The sequence below is a fragment of the Enoplosus armatus genome, chromosome 19, assembly GCF_043641665.1.
Source record: "Enoplosus armatus isolate fEnoArm2 chromosome 19, fEnoArm2.hap1, whole genome shotgun sequence".
NCBI classification, from domain to species: Eukaryota; Metazoa; Chordata; class Actinopteri; order Centrarchiformes; family Enoplosidae; genus Enoplosus; species Enoplosus armatus.
Window position 1 is genome coordinate 1,087,501 of NC_092198.1, and position 25,596 is coordinate 1,113,096.

Below are 25,596 nucleotides of genomic sequence, written 5' to 3' on the forward strand. Positions count from 1 at the left end.
CTTGCAGTACTTCTGGGCCTTGGTGAAGTCCTCTGGGGAGAGATGAACTCCGCCTGGAGGGAGGGGGGACAGGAGAAGGAGGAAGGAGAGAGGAAGATGAGAAGAAGAGATGGTGTCACGGTCAGACAGTGATGAAGGAAGAGTCATCATCATCAGGGAGTTTCTCTAACGGACACTTTGAAAACCACAAAATCAAAAACAAGTGCAACACCTTCAGTGGCTTCTCTGACTTCCTTCTCCACGTGTCCACACACATCAGGTCTGGTCAGGGTTAAACGTGTGTGTGTGCACACTCGTACCCCCCCCAGCAGACCGGACACGCTCCCACAGACTGAACCAACCGACACTGATACTCGTCTTTACTCAGGAACAGGAGGGGCTCAAGACCGCGTGACAATACAGAGTGTAGTCTGGACTCTGCTCGTACAGACCAGCATGAGCTGCGTCATGGAGAGCCCTCCCCACAGTCAGCTGTCGGCTCAGAGGGGAGCGGGGGTCACGTACGAGGGAGCTCCGAGGCCGCCGTCATCTGAACGTTTAGATGAAGGGCTGGTCTGTGATCAGCTGAGGACGGCAGCTGTCAGTACTACATATAGAGTATAAATACACGGTGTAGCCTCCCTTTGATCAGCGGTCATTACTGCAGTATTTAATAAAGAGAGACCAGCGTTGTCCTCTGACCTGTCCCTCTGAGACAGACCACTCCCTGTGAGCTCATCAGATGCCCCCCCCCTCCCCATAAACACATAGTCCTCTTTACATCTCGAGTACACCGGTGATGTTCTCTCGTCCTCTCCTTCAACATCCTTCGTAGTTTTCGCTTTCTTATCTACACCATGTGTACGTCCTCGTACATCTGATCTGACAGCGTGGACCAAGAACAACAAAGACCTCCATGAACTCTTTCACGTATTCCAGAACATTTCAGCCAGTTTACCTCGATTTAGCTCCTTTCTGTTCTTCTGTCTTTAAAATGATAAATCCTGACCCCCCTTTGTCTTTTTACTTGAAGCATACGTACGTCTGCATGTGGCCTTAACATTCAGATTTGATGTTATGTTGCATCATTTTCTGTAGGTTTTTTGTTCATGTTGGAAGCTGTATGATGAAGATATGTGTTTTACTTTAGGATCCTTTAGTTTGGAGGATATAAAGTACAAAAACACGATGTGTCCCAGCAGAGTGTTGGGGGGGGGGGGGGGTGATATGAGAAGGTCACTGATAAGAGTCACACCTCCTGACATTTGAAAAAACCTGACTGACGCTGCAGAGACGTTCTGTCTTGTGTTTCACATCGTTTGCCTTAGTGATTAATTATTGATTAGCTCCATGTAGGCAGGGGTCTCTTTCTCTGTAGGGTCCCAACAAGCTTGTAATAAGGGATTTAAGTACATTCAGAGTCCCTGGAGGACTGCAGACGAGCCTGGAGGAACCACAACATCTTATAGTGGGTGTAACACTATAGACTACATGCGCCCTCCTTCACATACAGGACTCCAGAGTACGCTACAGGAATGCAGGACTCATCACCGTAAAGCCCCTCAAAGGTCCACCCTGTTTCGTTTGACTGGCAGTCTGAGGACTCTCCGTGGTCCCTCTTCTCTCTGGTTTCCTCTCTGAGACCTGACTGGGAAAGTCTGTCGAATAACGTCACCTCTCTCTGAAGTGATGAAGGTCCCCTAACCAGAGCGAAGCAGTCATTTTGACCCGTGATCTTTAGCGGTTTCTGTGCCCACAGTCACATCATGAAACAGTTTCTACAGTGATCTGTACAGTTACTGTGACGGTGAGACAGACAGATGATGCCGTCCTGCTGATGGAGGCCTTAGATCAGATGTGATCTATGTGTTGTTCTACAGAGCAGAGCCACATGGTGTATTGCGGCGTTTGTTGTCGCATCTCTATACACTCCGTGGGAAGTATGTGGACACGTTACCGCCAGGAAGGAAGTCAGGAAGTCCAGTTGAGTAACAGACCAGTCAAGTTCTTCCACACCAAATTCAGGAAACCAGCACTGAACGCCGTAGCATTAACGGGGGTCTAGCCCAGTCCATGTGGACCGAGGTCTCTTCTCATCACATATCTGCTGCTGTCTTTATTGGAAAACTTGCATCGTAACATAATAAAATGCTGGTGCTGCCTGGACTAACAAAAGTGTTTTGCCTTGAAAACGAATTGAAAAGGAGGTGAAACGTACACACACATCTTTGTATTCGATCAATGCCATCTGAATAATACAGTGCATGTCCAGTCTCTACTGCCCTCGTGTCTTCACACGTTGATACTCATTCGTCTCTCCTCCTCTATCGCTCTACTTCTCCTTCCCTCCCCAGAGGACTCCCTTTAACTGGAAACATGCGTCCGCGGCCCCCCATCCCTCCTCTACATGAGACAGTCGGGTTCAGGACACGCTCTCCATATCAAACACATTCCTCCACACAGCTGCATGAAATGACTGACAGCACAAAGTCCAAACATATTACTGAGGAATAACATTCAACAAGTCTACAGAGCAGTGTTACAGTAGGTCCTCTTCTCTTACAGCAGTCTGGAGACTGACTGAGGATTACATGTATCTCTAAAATGCAGAGCTACTAACACAACGGACCTCATTCTAAAGGGTGTCGCTCTGGATAAACCACAGACCACGCCGGGAACAGTTTTCATTGGAGCTACTTTCTATCGGAGAAATCGTCCCAATTAAAACTGTCCTGGATGTTCAGCAACACAAACATGGCCAAGAAAAACCAAAACCATCTGCAGGGCTCGACAGAACCAGGCTGTCGTCTGAAGAAGAAGAAGAAGAAGAAGAAGAAGAAGAAATGATCCAGGAAGTCAGAGCTTTAAGATAAGATGCAACACTTCCAAAGCTCAAGTCTGAGCTGAATGCATCACATGAACTTAAACACACGTCTCGTTCCGCCTTCTCAAACTGAACACTCAAGTAATCAGTCAATGATGGTCTCTTAAAGAGAGAATCAGTTGAACACTGTTGTTTGGGTCAAAGGAGATCCAAAAGGCTAAACGTCCAACACGTGAGAAGATGGGAATTAAAAATCACACATAACGTAGTCATTCAGAGTACATTCATCTGAAGATGAGTTTATCTGTGGAATTCATTTGGTTCCAGTGGGTAGTGTGATCCATCACTCGGATCTCCTGTGTGATTGTGTGTTCACTGGTTTAGCGGTGAGGTCACTGGTGTATTATGGGATGTGTTAACAGCACACACAGCAGGCAGAAGGGATGAATCTAAAGATCCACGCAGCCAACGCTTCTCTCACAGAATTAACGTCTAGCACATGAAATAATAATGACAATGACATAATTCTTCTTCTTTAATGTGAACATGGTGGGACCCCATGAAGGACCTCTGGAGGTCCCTGGACCCCACTTTGAGAATCAGCGCAGACTGAAGGAACAGAGCAGCAGACAGTGTCTCTCTTGGCTTAGTAACACTCATAAAACACACTCCTCTGCTCTTTAAAGTGTCCTGGAGAAGAACAGGAAAGAAATGATTGAATAATGTTGCACCATAAGCTCCTAATCCCTTGGCTGATTTCTCTTCTCCAAAAAGCAAATATGCTGACTGCATACTCCCAAGGATGGGAGGAGGAGGAGGAGGAGGAGGAGGGAGAATAGTGGAAAAATGGAGATAATAAGTCGGCAAAGAGGTGGGAGAAGTCCAGAAACCACAGCGCTCGACATGGAGAGAGATCTGGAGAGTGACGTCATTTTCTAAAGAGCGCATCATCATTAAAGACTGAAAGAACCAAAGAACAATCAGCCTTCGTACAGAGAAATCAATCAGCAGAAGGAAGGTACAGCCGCAAATAACCGTTACTTTCTATTTTCCATTAATCCTGCAACTGAACATTACTGACTGATCCGTTCAGTATTTTCTTGATTCGTTCTTTCATCTATAAAATGTCAGGAAATGTGAAAAACACCCATCACAATTTCCAAAGTGACGTATTCAAATGGCTTGTTTTGTCCCTCCGACACCTCCAGACCCAAAGACATTCACTTCAACAAATAGATATCTATCTATGGACACATGTATTGACACAAAACAACAACCTGTTGTAAAAACAATCCAGGTAGAATACAGATGGAACCCTTATTTCCATGAGTCAAATGCTTCAAAACTTCATGCCCACATTATGTACGAACGGGCTTTTATGATTGAAATTGTAACGGCCGATCGGACAAAAGTGTGAATGCATCACACAGTTTATCGAGCGCCTGAAGAGAAAAAGAGCCGAGCTGAAAAGAGACAGCTGCGACTTGGCGGTTCAGTCTGAATCAAATGTTGAAAAGAGGTTGAATTATTCATGTCACCTATTTATCCAGTTAAGGGTTCTGCTGAGCACGCACACTAATCTTTACAGAAAAATAAAGCCCACAAAAAGCTGCTTCCACATGCATCTCAAATCCTACTGCATCTGCAGTATTCAGCCGGAGGAGCGCAACATGACGTGACACACACACACACACACAGGATCGAACCTGTGATTAGTGGCTGGCCTACACTAATATTGAGGACTACCCCCCCCCAGAGGCAGCATCGGGGACACACCGCTGTCTACGTCAACTCCTCAGAAAACAAAAGACGTTGTCACATTTGTGTCATGAACCACTTCTGTGTTGGGACTCCTTCGGCGATCAGCGGAGGTGATGATGGAGGGGCAAGTCATCCTGCAGATGGAGAGACTCTCCAGTCTCACGCCGTCGGCTCGTGAGAGAAACAATCATTACTCATATTGGTGCAACTACTCAGTCTAACAGAGAAACTCAACGAGTCTGTATCAGTGACTTGTTTTCTCCCAGTGAAGGAAACACTCATCACAGAGTGAATTCTGGGAAGAGGATGAAGCTTCATGATCAGACTATGAGCTCTCTCTCTCTCTCTCTCTCAGTGTCTCTGGCTGTCTCCCTCTCATTCTCACTCTCTCTGCGGCTAACCACCAGCAGCTAATGCTAGTCCAGACAGCGGCAGAGTGGCGGTGGTGTGCTTGAAATGATGGGTTGGATGGCAGACAGATGACCGTCACCACCAAGTCCTGCAGTTTCACGTTTTCAGTGGTTATTTTACATCTTCTGGTGTTCAGAGGAGACAGAGGACGGCTATTTTTGACTGTGCAGCTCCGTCATGAAGTTATCATCCTCCCATCTTCCTCTTGATACTGGTTTCAGAGTATCGCTGACCGCTATGAGAACACATTTTAATTCTCCAGCTTTGAAAACATCTGAGAGTTGAGCTACAAGGTGACCTCAAACACTGTCACAACTTCAAAGTGGACTTCAAAAGCCACTCAGGACGGACTGGACGTGTCTTTTCTACCAACTATAAAAACTGATGTCGTGAATTGCAAATTACATAAAGTGTGCATGAAAAAAAGTCAGGCAGAACTATGACACCAAGTAAAGTCAAAGTGAGAGTTGTTGTTTTAGATTCTCAAGTTGTTGTTGTGATGACGTGTTTCAGCTAAACCTGCCACTATACACCAAATACACACATCCTACACCAGGACAGGCGAGTCTTAACTGTTCATCAGAGTGTAAATGACATATACATCCTACATTCTTCCATGACAGTCAGTGTCTCATCAGGAGTCTGTCTGATGGCTCAACAGGCAGTAATTCAACTTCCCGTTGCTCCTAAGAGTGACTTTGTCCCTGTAAACAGAGCAGGAGGCTGAATATAAAGTTTCACTTCGAGGAAACATGAAATGGGGAAGAAGTGAAAATTCCTCATCTCCTTAAATCATTTTTTCTTTCTTCTCAGAAAAGCAAATCTCTGTTTTAATAATGCTTGAAATGACTTTGGTGGAGTGACTGTAGAGGACCGTAGATCAGCATGATATGAACATGAAGACTAATACAGCCTGATGTTCACAGTGGACAGAATGTGCAGAACGTGCATTTCATCTGTCTGATAGTGTAACATGGAAAAGACGCGGTGTTGAAACAAAAGTTAAAACAGAAAACTTTAAATCTGGATTTAAAAGCAGAGTTTGTCCAACTATGCTGAGCCTCACGTCTTTTGTTTTTACTATAGCAACAGACCGCTCCCACATGGACCGCAGCTGTATGAAATATATCTTGGCCTTAAACTACTGAGGCCTTCTCTGACAAGCAGCAGTATTTTAAAATCAAATCTATAGCAGACTGGAAACCCCTGCAGAGATCAGAGAACTGATGGAGCTCATCAAGCAGCTGAACTCTGATCAGTGTCGGGGGATTCAAAAAGACTCCTGTATTCATGTAAGTACTGTGTGTGAGGCGTGTCTGTAGGTCACGTGTGAATTATATCGTGTATATTTAGTACATTGACGTGTGTGTGTGTGTGTTCTTACCCTGCTGCTGGGCGTTGAGCAGTGTGGGGTCAACAGTGGGCACTGATCTGGGAACAGGCACTGGTTTAACTGCTTCTGCTGTCAACAAAAACATCAACTTGTGATTATTATAATATCCAAATTATATTAAATCCAGCTCCAATAAGACACTTTTGTAGTTTACTGTAAACAAGCTTCTCTCACAGTGAGAACACCAATACAAGTCAAACTAAAGGGTTAAACTTGTATTACATCAAGTTTATTCTTCCAAATAAAAGACGACAGACAGTACAAACAGGAACTAAACAAAGTTTGAACTGAAATCAACCACATGTGCCAACGTCTGTCTGTCTCACACACTGAAGCCAGCTGACATCACTGATCACTGATCAATACCAGAGGAGGTGTGTGTGTGTGTGTGTGTGTTCACTCCCTGACGAGCTGTAGACCGTCAGCGACTGGACGAGCACCAAGGTCAACCACGTTTTATCTAATCAGGTCTTCCTAACAGCGACTAAAAGCCAACAATATGAGTGTGTGTGTGTGTGTGTAGGAATGTGTTCGTATTTTCTGTTGCCAGCTCTTTGCGTAATCTGTAATCACCCTAAATTACTTGATTTGTGTGTGTGTGTGTGTAAACCACACATCCATCGACATGGGAAACAAAAACAAGCGCTCCTCTCACACACGGACGCAGACGGTGTTGAGATATTGAGTTGTAACAGCGGTGCGATTAAGTCTTCTTGTGTGTATGACTCAATATCTTTATGTCAACGTCCCAATAATAAGAATCCATTGTAAAAGTCAAATCTGACCACAGATAAGATCCTAACATCTTCACCCTGGAGCGTCTCCCTCATCTTTATATCCTCGTGAGGACTTCTGCAAACATTTGTGCAAGTGCAACACAAACACAAACACACACACACTCTTCACAAGCGCTGCAGAGTGTGTGAGGGAGTCTCTTATTGAATGCAGTGCCAGAATATTGTAATGCTGTCACGTACTCCGTGTTATCAGGGGAAATTAGCGAGAAGGAGGGATTCCAAGACGGACGATAAGAGGGGCTGATAAGTAATGACGGATCATGTCCTTCAGCGTCGGCCGTTAATAAGGAGAAGAATGGGACGCTGGAAACACACCACTCCAGTAACAATCGTACCATTATTACCATTACATTGTGTCACCAGCTCTGACACAACAGTTATCACAGGCCCACCCTTCTTTCCAGGGAGTTTCAGATAAGGTCCAGTGAAAGCATAACGGCTGGACCTGGACCTGGACCTGTTTGGCTCCCTGTACTGAAAAATTGCTGAAGTCCATCCAATTAGGCCAACTATGAACTACGGAGTCTCTGCACAGCAGCTGTATTTAATATGAACCAACCAGTGTCAGTTACTGTGGTAACTCAGCACTCAGGTTTATAGAGACGCCTCATCACTCAGTCACTCATACAGATGAAACCTGTTGCTGAGGTCTACAGACCCCATCAAAATCTACCCGCGACCATCTAGGGCTTATGGGAAATGGGGTTTATTAAAGGCAGCTACGAAGCTACAAACAGAACTATTGAATAAACATTAGATTTATTAACATCTTTTTAATTACTGTCCTTATCTTAACATACGGTGTGAACGACACGACATGCTGTTGACAAACACTCCCAGGGCAGGACCTTTAGGTATTAGTGTGATTACAAATGTCAATGGAGTTTTGAATGAGGTTTTATTATTTCTGGACCTGAACCCTGAAGTTTCTGTTAGTGTGGCAAAACAGAGACCCCCCCCCCCCCCCCCCCCCCCCCGCTTCGTACCTGTGGGTGGAGGCAGCTCGGCTGGAGTGTTGGCTGGTGCGTGGGCTCCTGGTGGGATGTGGATGTTGTTGAAGTTCGTGGTGGGGGCCGTGGGCCCAGATCCTGGACTGGGAGTAAAGCCGATCCCCGGGGCAGGTCCCGGTGCCAAACTCTGGTCCTGGTCCTCAAAGGGCTCGGAGGGAGGCCCTGCCCTGAAGGAACCCCCGTGGGAGAGACCTTGGCCTGAGAAACCTTCAGCTCCGTACTCTACTGGCAGAGAGACAGAAGGGAGGGGGGGGCTGTTGAGACTGTTGCAGAGTAAAGGGACACGCTGCATTTACATCGTGAACTTGGTGAATGACTTGTTTCTTTCTATATATTTGCATATATAAATGCTGCCCATGTGTTGTTAAAGTTGATTTTTGTTTGCTTGTCTTCGGTCTACTTGTTTCCTTAAGTTGCAGTGCTTTGAGCTCTCTCCGATCTATAAACCTGTTCACCTTTATATACTTTGAGTTAAACTCTGGGTGGGAACCGCAGCTATGTTTAAGCTAAGATTAAGAGTTAACTAATGTGAGTAAGAGCTCAGAGTTGGACATGCACCAACAGAGAGAGAAAACAAACAAAGACAGAAAGCAGCGCTGTAATAAACCTACAAATCACAGGTTCAAAACGAAGGACAGACTTGAAGAAGCACGAAACAGACGGCCTGTGGAGTTTTCATCTTCCTCACGCTGAAAACTTTGCCTGTCAGCAACCACACCTAACACAAAGAAAACACTTCTTGACAGCCAAAGATATTTTGACAGATTAAAAACGTTAGGCTGGACTTGCAGACACAGGCTGTATTCGACACCACGTTGAGCCCCAAACTCTGTCATTACTGCATTACAGGCAGGAAGGCAGCCGGGCGTTAAGAGGAGATCTGACACTCAACAAACGCTAGCTGGAATATTTTGTCTTTCATTAAACTGTTAAACTTTGTTTATCCACAGAAGGTTCAGTGAGCACTCCAACTCTGTTTCAGCTTCACTTCCATGTAGACACACACTGTGACTACAGTCTGTTACTGCTGTGTAACACAGTGCAGATGATTTATTCAACAACAGTTGATTTTTCTACAGTAGACTGAGACTCAATGACTGAACAGAATTCTGACATCAGAATCAGCGTTCATAGTTTGGGATTTTTTTGAGGAATTCTTTATTTCCCGATGTTTAATAGAGAATGAAGGTGAACAGTGAAAGTATAATCCCTCCCAGTTTACAGAGCCCCTTCCTGCTGGGCCCTTCTGCTCTCCCTGTATGTCTGCTCGGCTGTCCGAGGGATAGTCAGCGACATTTCAGAGGCGCTACATTTCAGCTTAACTTCAAAATAAAGTTGAGATAATCTGTATAAACTGTTGGTTTGTTGGTTTGTTTGTCAGCTGTAAACTTGGTGAGTACAACGTTATTACTGACTGAAAATGAGGTGAACTTTTCATTTCGTTTTAGTTCGTTTTCAGAGTAGCTTTGTTTTTCTTTTATTGCAAAAGTTAACCTTACTTTCAGTTTTGGATAGAATATTTTTTAACCTGGTAATTGGTGATAATAACCTGCTGTGAGTGGCAATGGATCCTGAAAGGCACATTTTCCCACACTAAGTTCCTAAGTGACGAGTGTGCCATGAATGAAATGCAGCCTGTTTAGCTAATCTCTACCAGCTCTCTGCCAACACGAGCTGGGACCAATAACAGACTCAGAAATGGTTGGGCGAAGTCACACTGTGGACGGGGACAAGGGCACACACACACCCTTGTACACAAACGTATACACACAAACACAAACAAGAATAAATGCATTCACAAAGGCATATGTGCAGACATGTACAGGCACGCACATTAAGAGATAATTAACACCAGATGTGGAGATGGTTAACAGATGATTTCGTCTCATGCGTGTGTGTGGATGTGTGTGTATGTGTGTGGATGTGTGTGCCTGTATCAGTACATGTGCTATCATTTAGATTGTGGTGCGACACAAAGAGGGTCCCTGTTCGCCTTCTCCTGTCACACTTTACTCCATGACAGTACACAAGTAAAGTGTGAAGGCGCTCACAGAATAATGACTACCTGCCATCTGAGACTCCTCAACACCTCATTTGCAGCTGGTTATACGTAGATTTGTACCAGAGCGTCTCTCTGGGTCACATCACTCGAAACCCTCATTCAGACATTAGCAGCCAACCTATGACTGCGGCCCGTAGATTCTGGATGGTGTGTCGGTGTACAAACCACTCTGCCGGTAAAAACATCCTTTGAGGTTGTCATTCTATTCTAAAGAACTTATTTGGTTGGTGTCATACCCTAAGTGGCTGGTGAATTTTGGAAATAAGCAGACACGGCGGCCAGTTTGGACTAAAAAAGGCTGCTTCCTGCCATCCTGAAGAAGACATCCTTGTTTACAGCAGCAGGGAGGATGATTCACAGGGCAACTGTTCTGCTGCTGCAGACTGAGCAGCTCCACTGGGACAATTAGTGGCTGAGTGTCCTGCCAAAGGGCACTTTTGACAATAGTTTCTGAACTCTGCATAGTTCTGGTCTGTCCGTCAGTCAGACAGTCTACTCCTGTCAGGAGCTATCCAGCTGCACTTAAAGTTATGTTGCCTGGCGAACATCACCAGTGCAGCGAGGACATTTTGGTCATTTGCGGCCTCGCAGCAGGGGATAACTGTGCTGACCCGAGCTGTTGTGGTCCTGCGTGGTACCAGCCTGTAACGGCCCCCCTTCTCAGACCAACAGTGTCTTGATGTCTCAACATGTGAGACTGTGCTGGTGACCACAGAGAAAGTCTGTCAATGTTCAGCTCTCAGTGGACTGAATCCCTGTGGTTTCTTCATGTTTGTTCTTTCCTAAGCGTCGAGGCACCGACCGTGAACCCCCCCAATGTACACAGTTCACCGGTGTATCAGCAGGAGACTTTTATTGTGAAGCAGCTATAGGAAATGCAACGTGTTTGACATGAATGGCTGTGGTTTTTCACAGCTCAGCACTTTCAGTGAGTCACCAGGCTTTCACACCAAGTGTGACGTTGCGTTCTGCCAAATGGAACTTTGACTTCAAAATCCGCTGACCTCCATGATGACGTTCAAAGGCATTCTGGCACTGACGGGAGGGATACATTAAAATGGCACCAATTTCAGAAGAATGGTGGATGGGTTCATGTTGAGGATCTCTAAAGCTATAGTTCAGTAAAGTCCTCTCCGGGCTTGAGTAAAGAACTTCAAGCATGGCAGAATAAATCAGAGAGGGTACGAGCACCAGAGTAGACAATTAATATTGTATTTTACATCGTCCACATCATGATTCTAATGTCAGTCATTAGCGTCACAAGCGTCTTAGTCTATTGTTGCATGCGTAAAGCTTTACGTAGTGCTTTTCGTCTCGCTCGCTACCTCGAGGATGCTCTGCGATAGGTCAAGCAGTCCTTCACATGCTGTACATCAGCCAATCAAAATCTATCAACAAGCTTCACAGTGTCTAAATTCAAATCTTTTTACGACGGTTAAGTCAAAAGTTAAATCAAAAGTCCGTCTCTCTCTATATATTATACATATATTCTCATACTCTCCATGTGTCTCACTGACTGCGATGTTGCCAAGATTTCCCTTTCAATACGTTTTCCTCTGACAACTGGGTCACAGAACACATCCTTTATATTTTTACAACTTGGAAGTTGTTTTCTCTCTCTGCCCCCCACCCTCCACCCTCCCTCCATCCATTCCTTTCCTCTTGCTAAACACGTCCCCCTCCCAGCCAATGGAAAGTCAGACTACAGCTGCTGTGAGACAATGGTCTTTCTGTAAGTACCACTGGTATATTTGTGTGTGTGTGTGTGTGTGTGTGTGTGTGTGTGTGTGTCAACCACAGCCATACTACTCTCCAGAGGTTAATTAACCTACTTAAACTGATTCATATCACTGCAGTGTCCAGAGCAGAATATGGAGGCCTGTCCAACAGAACAGCGTGCTGCTGACTATATAAAATGTACAGATGGACTTCTGACCTGAGGCCAGCCAGAAGTCCTTCTGCATATTGAAAAACTACCCGCAGAGAGCAGCAGGGTGGCCTAATTATTAAACAAGAATCTATTTTTAAATCTTGCTCTGACGGCATGTGGGTGTCCAGGTCGGATGGCACGGTTCACCAGAACCATAAAGTCCATTTAAAATAAAATCTAACACACCAGGAAGTCCCTTCATACAGTCTCCAGCTGACACAAGCCTCAGAAATAAAGACTGTTCTGTCTGACGTGTCAGCGACTGACTAAAAAGAAAGGATGATTGATTACGATACAAGCTGCCTGCCTCCGTCTAACAGAGAGACAACCCTTACATCAGCAGGATAAAATAAGAATGTATTATTTGCCCGAACGTCTGGTTAATTATTAAGTGCAGCCTGAAGGTAAGGAGAAAAACAATAAGCCTTCAATACCAACAGTTACTTTGCTTTCATGAGCTGGAAAATCACTGGTCTGCTCAGAAATCCAGTCTGACAGAATCCATTAAGCAATATTCAAAAAGCTACATTTCCAAGATGGCTTGTCCCTGCGGTGTTGTGGTTTTAGACACATACCATGTAATCGCAATGTCTCTGGTTCCACTGCAGCTGTTGCATGTCACACCCCTGATCTCTTGTCTATCTACTGTCAAATACAATACAAGACAAGATATGTTCATTGTAAACTGTAAACAGCTGCCAGTTGGGCCCCACAGGGGCGTAGACAGTCCACAGAAATGACCCCCACCTACCAGAGCCATGTTGTGTCTACAGGACTGACAACAACAACAATCAATCAATCTAACATGATCACGTCAATAAGGAATGATTTCTGATGGGGACAGATGTGCTCTCTGTCACACACAAAATACAAACATCTGGGCTGTTGATGTGTTTGTCAGTGTTGAAATGCTGATAAAATCCTGATGCAGACAAAAAAGAGAAAGAAACAGGACACACACACACACACACACACACACACACACACACACACACACACACACGTGCTGGGTGGATGATATCAGCGGTGTGCTGGCGGTGTTATCCATCAGGGGAATAAGCGATCATGATGTCATCACTGACACAGAGACCCTGATGCACACTGGGAGAGAAGGAGTGAGAATAGAAGAGAGTGATGAGGGAAAGAAACTGTACACATGCACATACATGCATGTGTGTTTACTGTACATGTTCCTCGAGGTGATGTCATGGGCGAGCGGGCCTTGTTTGGGTCAAACACACCCTCATGTATGTGGAGGGGGTGGGCGTGGACCAGCAGATGGCCTTTATTTTACTAAAAGAATTCGTCAACATCAGTTCTGACATGAAAAATACGTTTAGAGTTTCCCCTACAGGGAAGGGAAAGTGTGTAAGCCCATAGGTGTTCATGTCGAAATGCATTCCTGCTTGGACTTCCCGAGAGGCATGATGCAACTTCTAGCCCTCAAAGTGCAATCTGAGAATGAGTCCAGATGCTGTGGAGTCCCACGCGGCCCCCTATAAATTCTACTCGTGGTTGAAGTCACTAGAGTCCTGGAATTATCAGAATAATCACACAACACCAAACAGACAGCCACACTCCAGGAGGTGTTAACCTTCTCTTGTTTTGAAGGTTAAACCCATCTGATCCTCATGAGGGATTAAACCTCGTGTAAGGAAGGAAATAACAGGGATAACATCTTCATCATAATTGTAATCGAGGGAGTATTCCTAATATTTATCAATATTTATGTCAATGAACACTGAAGACTCTAAAACTCTAAAACCACGGGAAGAGACATCCAACTAAAACAACGCTAATCAAAGACTGCAGAGGTCTTGTTTTTCTCCCTTCAGTCATGTTACATTTGTACTCGTGCTGAATATACTTAAGATAATACGAGTTTTGTGCAGATACCAAAACAATACTTGAATTTGAAGGATATAAATACGTTTTTCTACAAAAGCCATGCCAAACATTATTATTTGGTTATTCTTCCAACATAAACACAACTTTTCGTTTCCCCCCTGGTCTAGCACCACCCCTGCAGTGGCTCTAAACTACCACTGCAGAGCCGCTTTACTAACCGAAAGATTCTCACTAAATATAGTGAGTATACACAAGAAACATGTGATCAAAGAATAAGTAAAACTACTCTATCCAAGCAATCAATGCCAACTTTTGATACTCGACAGCTTTCGATGCTGCACACACATTTCGGTTGGTGCGCAGAAGTATTAGTGTTTGATACTCAGCTCTACTCGTGTCTAAACGCGTAGCATTGGGAACATTAGCCCTTTGCAGTGGGTTCTTCAATCGTGCATTTACACGTGTGTTTCATAACAAATTCATAACAAAAGAATAAAAGTAAAAAGAAGGAGAAGGTCAGACGAGAGACAAAGAAACTAAATCTGAAATCATTTCGTGTGGACTTTAAGTATAACCCAGGGCAGACATCGAACTGAATTACCACCTGCCAAAAGACAAATGCTGGTAAACTCTGCGGATGGCCGGTAAATTGGACCACTCACAGCCACTCGAACCCTAATCTATTGCAAATCACTGGTCGGCTGCTAAAAGGGTGAACTGTAGGCACAAACAGCTCCTGTGGCAGCCAAACAAAAAGGTTAGTTTCCTGCCCTGTTGTTTCCCACCACATGCTTCTCAGAACGCAATGAACTTTACAGGCCGCAATGGCCATTTTGTTGTCTAATTTATTCAGTCAATCTCCTCAGGATCTAGTGGTGTGTTCCCATGCTTTCTTTCTCCTAAAGGTTATGTTTAATGGCGTAAGCCTGGTTTGAGAGGCCAGAGCTTTTCAATGTGATAAAGGTCAGGGACTCCGAGTTGATCCGCGCTGGATATGAGGGGAACAGGGAATAATAAAATAAATATCAGGTCAATCTCACGCACATTACATACACGGAGGCTCAGCACAGCCTTAATACATCCAGACACACAAATACTCAAGTCTTATTCAGCCTGTAATAATTTCATTCTCTCACACACAAACACAAACTTACTTTGGACGCATATTACACGACTAATCAACTCTATGCACACTTCTAATCTCCCAAAGTCTCTGGTTTCTACCGCAGGGCTTTCCTGCACAACAGTCCCAGACCTGATAAGGCACACAATACATAGCCAAGCCTCATACACACACACACAAACACAAACACACTCTTATACCCACACACCTAGCAGTAGACAAAACCATGTCAACAAAGGAAGTTGGCCTCAGTGTTCTTTAAAGAGCAAACTCGGAGAGAAAGCGGAGAATTGTTTCGTAACAGGGAGCACAGCCATGTGTGTGTTTATGTATGTGTGTATGTGTGTGTGTGCGTCTTGCAGTGCCATATCAGTGTGTCCCACCTGCTTCCCCGTCCTGGTCCATGCCGATGGGCCCGGCCTGAGGCGTCTCTCCGTTCTTCAGACAGTTGTGGATGTAGGTGGCCTTCCAGCGGGCGTACTTCCTGTGCTGGATGTTCTGGTAGAGGTCGAACAAGAAGGGAGGGAGACATAGAAGGTGTTATTAGTCGTTTTGTAAGGTAGATTGAAGGGAGTATGGGTAATAACATGTAGGTGATAGTTGGTGAGTGGTAAGGGATGGGGTAATTAGTAGGCATTTGAGGAAATCACTGGGATTGGATTGAAATGGGTGAGTATTAAGTTGTAGGAGCAAGGGTTGACAAAGGTACAACTTATTAGTTGAGGACGCTAAGATTAGGCCAAAGACTTGAAAAGGTGTATTATTAGTTTTGGAGATTATTATACATAGGGCAGTTGTTGGGTTCAGGACAGAAAAGGGTACGTATTAGGTTGTTGGAGGCATTAAAAGTGGGGTAAGCTTTAGATGCAAAGTTTGTGAAAGGTAGTGTTTGGTACATTAAGGGAGGAGAAAGCATTTGGGGTTGGAAAAAGAAGGGAAGGAATTTGGGATGAATGTCAATGTTAAAAAGGTTACTTATTACTGGTTGAGGACATTAAAAACATTAAGAAATCATTTTGGGTTAAGAGGATAGACGTTAGATTAGGCCAAATCAAAAGGGTATTTTAGCTGTTGGGGCATTAAAAGAAGTAGCAGTGGTTAGGGCAGGGATGTTGGGACACTAAAGATTGGGCAATTGTTGGGGACTGTAGGTAGGGAGTTAGTGAAGAGGTAACAGGGGCAATGGTTAGAAGTGGTCAGTAAGTAGGGGGTCGATTGGGGGTTAGGGTGGTAAGTGTATGAGAATGGGTTAGAGAGGCAGGATGTCTGAAAGGTGAAAAGTATTGGAAAGAGAGGCGGGGGCAGCAGATTTACACTGACATCAATCTGATAAGAATGAATGGACAAATTCCTGCTTCTACCAGATAAGTGCCATGTTTTCAGCAGCAGTTTGGAAACAATGGCAGACTGGAGTGTTGAGGTCTTTTCTGAGGTAAGGTTGTGTTTGTTCAGCCTCAGTCTTCCCGCAAAAAAGACGATGGTCATTTCTAATCACTGAAATAACACTGTTGTGACATTATATTACGCACGGGAAGGACAGGAATTTTAATGTTACCATTAAGAAAATTCAGGAGAAAAGTGACTCACAGTGAAGCTATTTAATCTGCCATAACAGGGAGGTATTGGTTTCCCAAACTGTGAACAGTGAATGATGGACAATATAATACAATGTACAACATTTAAGAAAGCCACCTTGGCCGCCTGGCATATATACTGATCTGCAATCAGTTTATGTATCAATCTAAATCTGAATGTCATAATTTAATAAATCTGGTGGCAAAAGCTGCTATTCCCCAAATAAAACATGATGGGTCTGTAATACTACCAGTATATATAGAATACTATTCTCTGTCGCGTGAACAGACGATAAACTTGTGAAAGTGCAGCGTGTAGCCTGACACTGTGCCCTCCACCATGAGTCAGTGAGCCCTGGTCCCTGCCAGGGCTCACTGACTCATGGTGGAGAGCGATAATCACAGTTGTAGGCAGTAAGACAGATGGTCAACGCTGCCTTTGTCTGCAGCGATTCAGCGCTGTGACAGCCCGAGTGATGGAACGATGCAGATATGGCTTTCTGCTGAAACGTAGTGTTGATAACATGTTACTGCGGTCCTCTGCGAGGCTTTCAGCCAGTCACGGTTAAGAAATCCTTTTAGCATTCAAGGAGGAACTTGAACTACCCAAGGACCCGGCATATTTACACAAGGTAGAATTCACAACTAGAACGTGATCGCATTACCCCCATCTCTACGTCGGCTACCTGTAGATTCAGAGTGCATTAGCTGATCACCCGGGCTTGGCCCCAAATCATATTTCTGAAATGATCATTTCCTGTATGTTGGACAGCAGCCTGAAGCTTGTGGGCGTGTTTATTGATGTATATTTATTTTCTCACATTAAGCTCGTTGTTACAGGCTTTCCTTTACCCAAGAGTTTGGTTTCTCTTGCTTTTTGTTAATGCTTGCGTGTTCAGTTTTAGTCATTTGTTTGATGTTTGTTGTTGTACAGAAGTCACTTCTACGACTGTAAACTTTTACATTTACTAAAATCAAATCTAAGTACATTTGATTGCTGTCAGGACTGTGTAGAGAACATCTGATAAAAGCAGGTGGGGGAATCTCTCCACGGGGAGGTCAGAGGTCACACAGGGTAAGGTAAGGTAAGGAAAGACACTTCAGTAGGGGGAATTCTGCCCAACATGGGGGGCTTGGACCTGGTTTATACTCTTCTCTCCTCACTCCACCACAGTGCAGTCCAGAAGGAAAGCCGTCACAGAGAAACAGGGATCCTGATGGACGACAGTGTCACATAACTGACTCCACTCAGCTCGGCCGGGAAGCTGCTGAAAACCTCTTTTTACTGGCTGAAACTCAATCCCTCCTGACTGTCTGTCTGCGGAGCACTCACCACCGGCCACTCTGAGGACTCTTTGTCTGACGGCGGCCTCGGTGTGGGCGTACGAGTGTGTCTATCAGGACTCACTCAGTGCAACAGCTGACTGTATGGACGTAAGTGTCCTGTTGATGTTTTAATGGCTTCTGGGTGCCTTGGACACACTTGGACCTGCTGTCACACTTTCATATGGAGAGGAATGGATGTGTATCCTTGTGTGTGTGTGTGTGTGTGTATATATGGATGAGTGTGTCACAACCTCTGAAAAGACACATGACCTCCTGATGACCGCGACCACGTTTAATGATAAAACTTTACATGACGAGGGCCCCTACTCATATTTCTTGATGCTTGTACATTTGATGTGGCACACAACAGTTTGCACAGATCCAACAGATAAAGGGCTTTTGTCTTACCTCCTCTGACAACTCCCCGAACACAGACAAGACATCCAGCAGCAGACTGGCTGAGTAGAAAGACTTGATCATGTTCCTGGAGAAAGAAAGGAGGAGGAGGAGGAGGAGGAGGAAGGCAGGGAGGGATTGAGGTAAAGAGGTAGAAATTAGGAGAGATATAAGAAGGAGAAAGAGGGGAAAACCAACTATTAGTCCAGTGGTTCATTGAGGCATAATGCAACAATATGTGTCGGAACTGTGCAAGTTAAAAACAACTTTTATAGATATAAAGTTCAACATGCAGGAGAAAAGGTCTTTTCTTCCCCTTATTTTAAAAAGAAAATAAATCCAGTTTGCCGGTGAAAAGTACATCAGAAACTGTTGCAGTGTAGATAAACTGCACAATGTGATTCAAATACATTTCAGCATCGCACAAGGTTTCAAAATAACAACCATGTTCCAAAAAGAGACAAACCTTCAGGTATCAGCGGAAGTTCAATCTTGAGCTTGGAAACCTTAACTCAAGGTCCACTCACTAGATTTTATCTCAGGGCTTTTAATGGTTCAGTTGTCATCACGTGACCTAATGACAAAAACATCCGCACGTAGGCGACGTGATGACAACTGAGCAGACTCCATCAGCTGATGAAGACCGAGAGATGTGGCTGAGAGCGCTGAAAAAGCCAGTAAGTGAACCTTCAGGACCGTCTCAAAAACATACTGAAGAAGCCAAATCTTGAATAATCATATATCCAATAAGATCAAATACGAAATAAGTCATTTGCATTGAAGCACAAAGCTCTGCAGACAATAAACCCAGACACACTCTGTCCTCCTCTGGTAGACCGAAGAAACATCCTGTTTAACAGCTGATAGGAATAGACCTGATCTGATCTGTGTGTGTGTGTGTGTGTGTGTGTGTGTGTGTGTGTGTGTGTGTGTGTGTGTGTGTGTGTTGGCAGGAATCAAAGGGGAAAGTTGGGTGATCACAGCAAGAGCTGAGATAGCAACAGAAGCAAGATGGCCGACCAAGCATAAGAACTCATTTTTGGCAGCTGGTGGCTTTGAATATTCATCCAGTGGATTGATCAACAAATGGAACTGGTGGAGGATAACTGACTAGTATTAAGAGGAATTAAAAACATCTGGTCAGAAGTGGCCTCATTACAACACTCAGGGTGAATAAACACATACGTATCATAATAGGGAAATATATCGTGATACAGTACATTTTCTTAAAATTCAATTTATAATCTGTTTATCGATAAAATATCCAGATGGGATTCACACTAAACCCGTGAAATGCAAAAGAGGTTTAGAACATTGCTAAAATTAGAAAAGGACATTTTAAATAAGTAAATATTAAGTTCTTTGACCGGAGTTTAAAACTGCGTGCACGTGGTGAAAGAGTGTCTGAGCGATGGACGCGTTTCACTGCGATGTGATCTTCTCTTTGGTTTGAAGCTCTGCAGGTATGTAATAGTGCAAAGCTGGATTTAGTGCTCTCATCTGCATGACATCAAAGAAGCGGTCCAGGACAGACATGACAGATGAGATGAGTCCTGCAGACTACAGGCCGTGACTTCAGGCTGCAGCATGACGTGCAAACACAGCTATCTCATTAGACATGGTGAGTTGAAACCAACATCACTGTCAACATATTCTTCTGCATATCTGGGGCTGTAGACCAAAACGTTCTCTCATAACTCGACATTAAAATCTGTTTCCGACAGCAAAGAAATGTCTTTATTGTTACTGCAGAGGACTGAAGTCTGGTAACCTTCATTAGGTGATAAACTTAAATATCTTCAGGTCAGTATATAACAATGCCATCTGGGCGTCACTGTTAGTTATTTAGGAAACTCTTTTAAGGACCAAACAAGATTGATTTACTTACATTTCATTGACCTGTAAAACTAAAATAACTACATCAGAATCATTTAACTGTACCAGAGCCTTAAAGGCCTGGAACATAAGGATGCTGCGCAGGTACTAACCTTAAAATAAAAAGACAACATGGAAGATATACATGGATATTATAGAACACAGTTCTACGTCATATTAATTATTCTTATTATATTGATTTATTTCCCTGTTCGACCCGATAACAACAGCTGCCTGCATGAATGTTAAGTAAGTGACTGAATAAATGTGTTTACTTAGCAGCCGCAGCCCAGATTTACTGGCACTTGGTTAGCGGTGATTTCCCATCATCACACACACAGTTAAGGTAAGGAACATGAATGGGCTCCTTGTGGCACAGCGAGCTACTGAGCAGTGGCCTCAACATGCTGGAGGAAGTTTCTTATTCCACCAAAGTTTCCCATAAACATTCACCTCTGGGCCTGAACATGTGTGTGTGCGTCATGAGTGTGGACTTGTGTGCCAACGCATGTCTTTATGTGTGTATAAGTATTTACTCCATGTATATTTGTGTGTATACCTGTTTATATTTTTACTGTGTTTGTACCTGTGTTCTAGTTTACAGTCCAGAGGTGATATAACACGCCGCTGAGGTCTGGTCCTGTTAGCGCAGAGCGCTGCTTCTCATAAAACCGCAGGCTGTTTGTGTTCCCCCTTCAGCGGAACAGAGATATTACCCAATCCTGCTTAATATACCCGCTGGAAACAGAGAGCTTCTGAGCTTCTATTTACACCTCAAACAAGTCCAGAGAACCTGCCGCCTGCATCCATTCATCCTCCACAAGCTGCTCACACTCACTGACAGGGAGGGAAACCAGCTCTCCTGCTGTGGTGACCTGTTCATCCCAAAGAAAGTTTAAGGTGTCAGACTCTGAAAACATTGTTGTTTAACTTTAATATCAACTGCTGTTGAATCTCTGCTCAAACTGCAGGCACACGACCCAAAGTTCAGACTGACGGCTAGAAGTCCATCCCAGATAACAAACTGCCTCAAAACATCACCGATCCTTTGCTTTACTTTTCTTCTTGCTTTTTATTCTAGGCAGCTTTTCTGGAGCTAACTGGTAAAATTCTTTTTTTATATTTTCCAGTCATCAAAAGCCAAAATAAAAAATTTGGGGCAGAACAACATACGACATCCAATACACTGACCCTCAGTTCAGATGAGGAACTCTTCACACTGAAGAAAAAGAGAGATAAAAAGAAACTGGGGGGAAACCTCAGGAGGAGTAACACAGGAGGGATCCCTCTTGGAGGACACAGTGTTACCACATGAAAGACACATAAAACTTCTTTCTCCTGCGAGAACTTATTTAATTCACAGATATTTCCTATCAGGAAAAGAGCCCTTAAAACTCCACATATCATATTCCAGATGGTAAGTGGAAGGAAAGGAATGAACTGGGGAGGAACATTTAGGAATCATGAATCATCCAGTGAAACAAATCCTTTCACTCAACATGTCCAATTACTTAAATCTGGATTCTTATAGGCCTGCGTCCTTAAATATGATGATTCAAATAATGTGTCAGAGAGCCCTGATGGATTCATTAATGATGATTTCTGCGTGTTGATGGAGGCTCAGTGGTCAGCACTGTCGCCTCCTGGGTTCGAATCCCTGCACTGTTCTAAAACACGACCACTGTTGTTCTGACAGTGGAGAAAGTTCTCAGCACTTCAAAGGTTAAAAGTTCTGTTCTGTTGGCATTTAAAAATCGCAGCGTTCACATGATTTAAACCACAACCTAAAAAACACTCCTGCTTTCAGCTACTTCCTGTCAAAACACTCTTATCACACTTTTTGATATCAAATACACACACACACATTGGATCAGCAGGCTGCATGCGCTCTGGCTGAGGTGGTTTCCTGACCTAAATAAGCACCAGCTTTGCAGATGAAGCCAACATGTCTTCTTCCATGGAAGGAGAAGTGACCTGCTGCACCTCTAACTGTCTGGGACTGGTTGTCCAGATTGTAAAGCCCTCTGAGAGAAATATGTGATTTTGGGCTATGAAAATAAAATTCCCTTGAGCAGACTCGAGAGATTTGAGGAGAACACGAGTTCTCTCGACTGTCTGGGAAAACTCTGGGTGAAGAAATGGATGCAGACGAGTGTCGTAAAGTTAAAGGTTCGACAAAAGCCCGTTCACATCTTTACTTTTGGGAGTACATCAGTACGTGCACCGAGCCGTGTGAATGTACATGTTGTTATCTGCTGAATTGTTCTTGTGAGGACAAGAACAAACACACACATACATGCTTGCATTCATGGAGGCACACACATGGCACAAAGGTGTGTGTGTAATAAAAGACTGGTTAGCGTACGTTGGACATCCAGCGCCGATACTTGACTTCACATTTCATCAGTTTAACTAATCCAACATGTAATAAAGCTTTGGAGATACATTTCAAAGAACCAGCTCTAGAAACAAGCACACTATCTGTTTTCCATCTTTTTTGGTCCATCTTGGTATAAAATCTAAATCCCTGTGAACACTTTCGTCTGTTAAATTGGGATCTTTTGACTTCTTTGACAAACATTCTCCAGCGTTTACCACCTTTGCCCCAAGAGAATCCACAGAAAACCCTGTAAAACACATGTGACCATTACCAGAATGATTCATATGGCTGTTTTCTGATGTCCCACCTCTACGGTTCAGGTCTTAACTTAAGGGAAAGATCTCCTTCACGGTTAAACGCAAACAAACAACAGCAGACGGTCCAAAGATAGAGCCGTTCAGAAACACTGCTGAAAGAAGAAAATAACATAAAACGATAAAATAGACTGATACGACGACACAGAGACAAAGTAAGAACAGGCAGGACACACACACACACACACACACACACACACACACACGTGGATATACTGACCACACATGTGGTCCCATTCACACAAAGTGAACATGACACGCTGTTGGTTGCTATGAGACAGACGGGTTGAAAGAATTTGAAACAGAAAGTCTTCTAATGACAAGCTGTGTGTGTGTGTGTGTGTGTGTGGCTGAAAGCTATCATAATATAATAAAATAAAGCCAGATGTGTCTTTGGCAGTATAATCAGCTGGGTGACGAGGTTAGCTGGCAGGAGACATGCCAAGATAATGAACAAGAGGAGAGGAAACAAGGAGAGAAGAGGACATGACGAGAGGAGAGGACACGACAGGAGGAGAGGACACGAGGAGGAGAGGACATGACATGACAGGAGGAGAGGACACGAGGAGAGGAGAGGACATGACAGGAGGAGAGGACACGAGGAGAGGAGAGGACATGACATGACAGGAGGAGAGGACACGAGGAGAGGAGAGGACACGACAGGAGGAGAGGACACGAGGAAGAGAGGACATGACGAGAGGAGAGGACACGAGGAGAGGAGAGGACATGACATGACAGGAGGAGAGGACACGAGGAGAGGAGAGGACATGACAGGAGGAGAGGACACGACAGGAGGAGAGGACATGACAGGAGGAGAGGACACGAGGAAGAGAGGACATGACGAGAGGAGAGGACACGAGGAGGAGAGGACACGAGGAGGAGAGGACATGACAGGAGGAGAGGACACGAGGAGAGGAGAGGACACGACATGACAGGAGGAGAGGACACGAGGAGAGGAGAGGACATGACAGGAGGAGAGGACACGAGGAGGAGAGGACATGACATGACAGGAGGAGAGGACACGAGGAGAGGAGAGGACATGACAGGAGGAGAGGACAGGACATGACATGACAGGAGGAGAGGACACGAGGAGAGGAGAGGACACGACAGGAGGAGAGGACACGAGGAGAGGAGAGGACACGACAAGAGGAGAGGACACGAGGAGAGGAGAGGACACGAGGAGAGGAGAGGACATGACAGGAGGAGAGGACACGAGGAGAGGAGAGCACACGACAGGAGGAGAGGACACGACAGGAGGAGAGGACACGAGGAGAGGAGAGGACATGACAGGAGGAGAGGACACGAGGAGGAGAGGACATGACATGACAGGAGGAGAGGACACGAGGAGAGGAGAGGACATGACAGGAGGAGAGGACACGAGGAGAGGAGAGGACATGACAGGAGGAGAGGACACGAGGAGGAGAGGACATGACAGGAGGAGAGGACACGAGGAGGAGAGGACATGACATGACAGGAGGAGAGGACACGAGGAGAGGAGAGGACATGACAGGAGGAGAGGACACGAGGAGAGGAGAGGACATGACAGGAGGAGAGGACAGGACATGACATGACAGGAGGAGAGGACACGAGGAGAGGAGAGGACACGACAAGAGGAGAGGACACGAGGAGAGGAGAGGACACGAGGAGAGGAGAGGACATGACAGGAGGAGAGGACACGAGGAGAGGAGAGGACACGAGGAGAGGACACGAGGAGAGGAGAGGACATGACAGGAGGAGAGGACACGAGGAGAGGAGAGGACATGACATGACATGAGGAGAAGACACGAGGAGAGGAGAGGACACGACATGACAGGAGGAGAGGACACGAGGAGAGGAGAGGACATGACATCACAGGAGGAGAGGACACGAGGAGAGGAGAGGACATGACAGGAGGAGAGGACACGAGGAGAGGAGAGGACATGACAGGACACGAGGAGAGGAGAGGACACGAGGAGAGGAGAGGACATGACATGACAGGAGGAGAGGACACGAGGAGAGGAGAGGACATGACATGACAGGAGGAGAGGACACGAGGAGAGGAGAGGACATGACATGACAGGAGGGGAGGACACGAGGAGAGGACAAGAGGAGAGGAGAGGACACAAGGAGAGGACAGGACGAAAGGAGAGGAAACAAGACGAAAGGAAAGAAGGAGAGGAAACAAAGAGAGGAGAAGAAGGGTATTGAAAGTACTTTCATAACTAATTTTGAAAACTGCATTGATTTATTGATTTGATCATTGATTCCTTATTGATTTGAGGTTACTTCCTGTCCATGGATAAAGGATAACGCCTGAGCTGAATATATCCGTCCTCACACGGGTTCCTTACTTGTGGAATCGCCCTGATCGATCCTCGTTGTCAGCGTAGAGGAACATCTTTAAGGCGTAGTTTTCAATGTGGGCGTTACCAACTACCTCCTGAGTGATGGAGTCGTTGTCACTCAGGTCCTTCTTCATCTGCAAAACAAAAACAAATGTCACTAGAGAAGACGTCTACAAGGCAAAACACTGTGGGGCTCCGAGTGAGGCTGTGATTGGCTCAGACTTTTATTGTGAAAGGTCAAATATGCAGAATATTATACTTGAAATGAA

At 44.8% G+C, this 25,596-nt stretch overlaps 1 protein-coding gene across 3 annotated transcripts in view; it reads right to left on the reverse strand.

Annotated features, from left to right (window-relative positions):
• vta1 (vesicle (multivesicular body) trafficking 1) overlaps positions 1–25,596 on the reverse strand; it is a 46,075-nt gene that overhangs the window by 1,843 nt on the left and 18,636 nt on the right. The window contains exons 3-8 of one of the 3 annotated variants that reach the window (XM_070925556.1): positions 25,334–25,461; positions 18,447–18,522; positions 15,522–15,636; positions 8,152–8,397; positions 6,360–6,437; positions 1–53 (exon numbers count right to left, since the gene is read on the reverse strand). The exon at positions 1–53 is cut by the window's left edge and continues 1,843 nt beyond it. In XM_070925556.1, coding sequence (XP_070781657.1) covers positions 1–53; positions 6,360–6,437; positions 8,152–8,397; positions 15,522–15,636; positions 18,447–18,522; positions 25,334–25,461 — 696 coding nt within the window. Of the gene's footprint in view, positions 54–6,359; positions 6,438–8,151; positions 8,401–15,521; positions 15,637–18,446; positions 18,523–25,333; positions 25,462–25,596 lie in introns of all 3 variants that reach the window. The other 2 variants (XM_070925557.1, XM_070925555.1) reach the window with 2 other exon arrangements.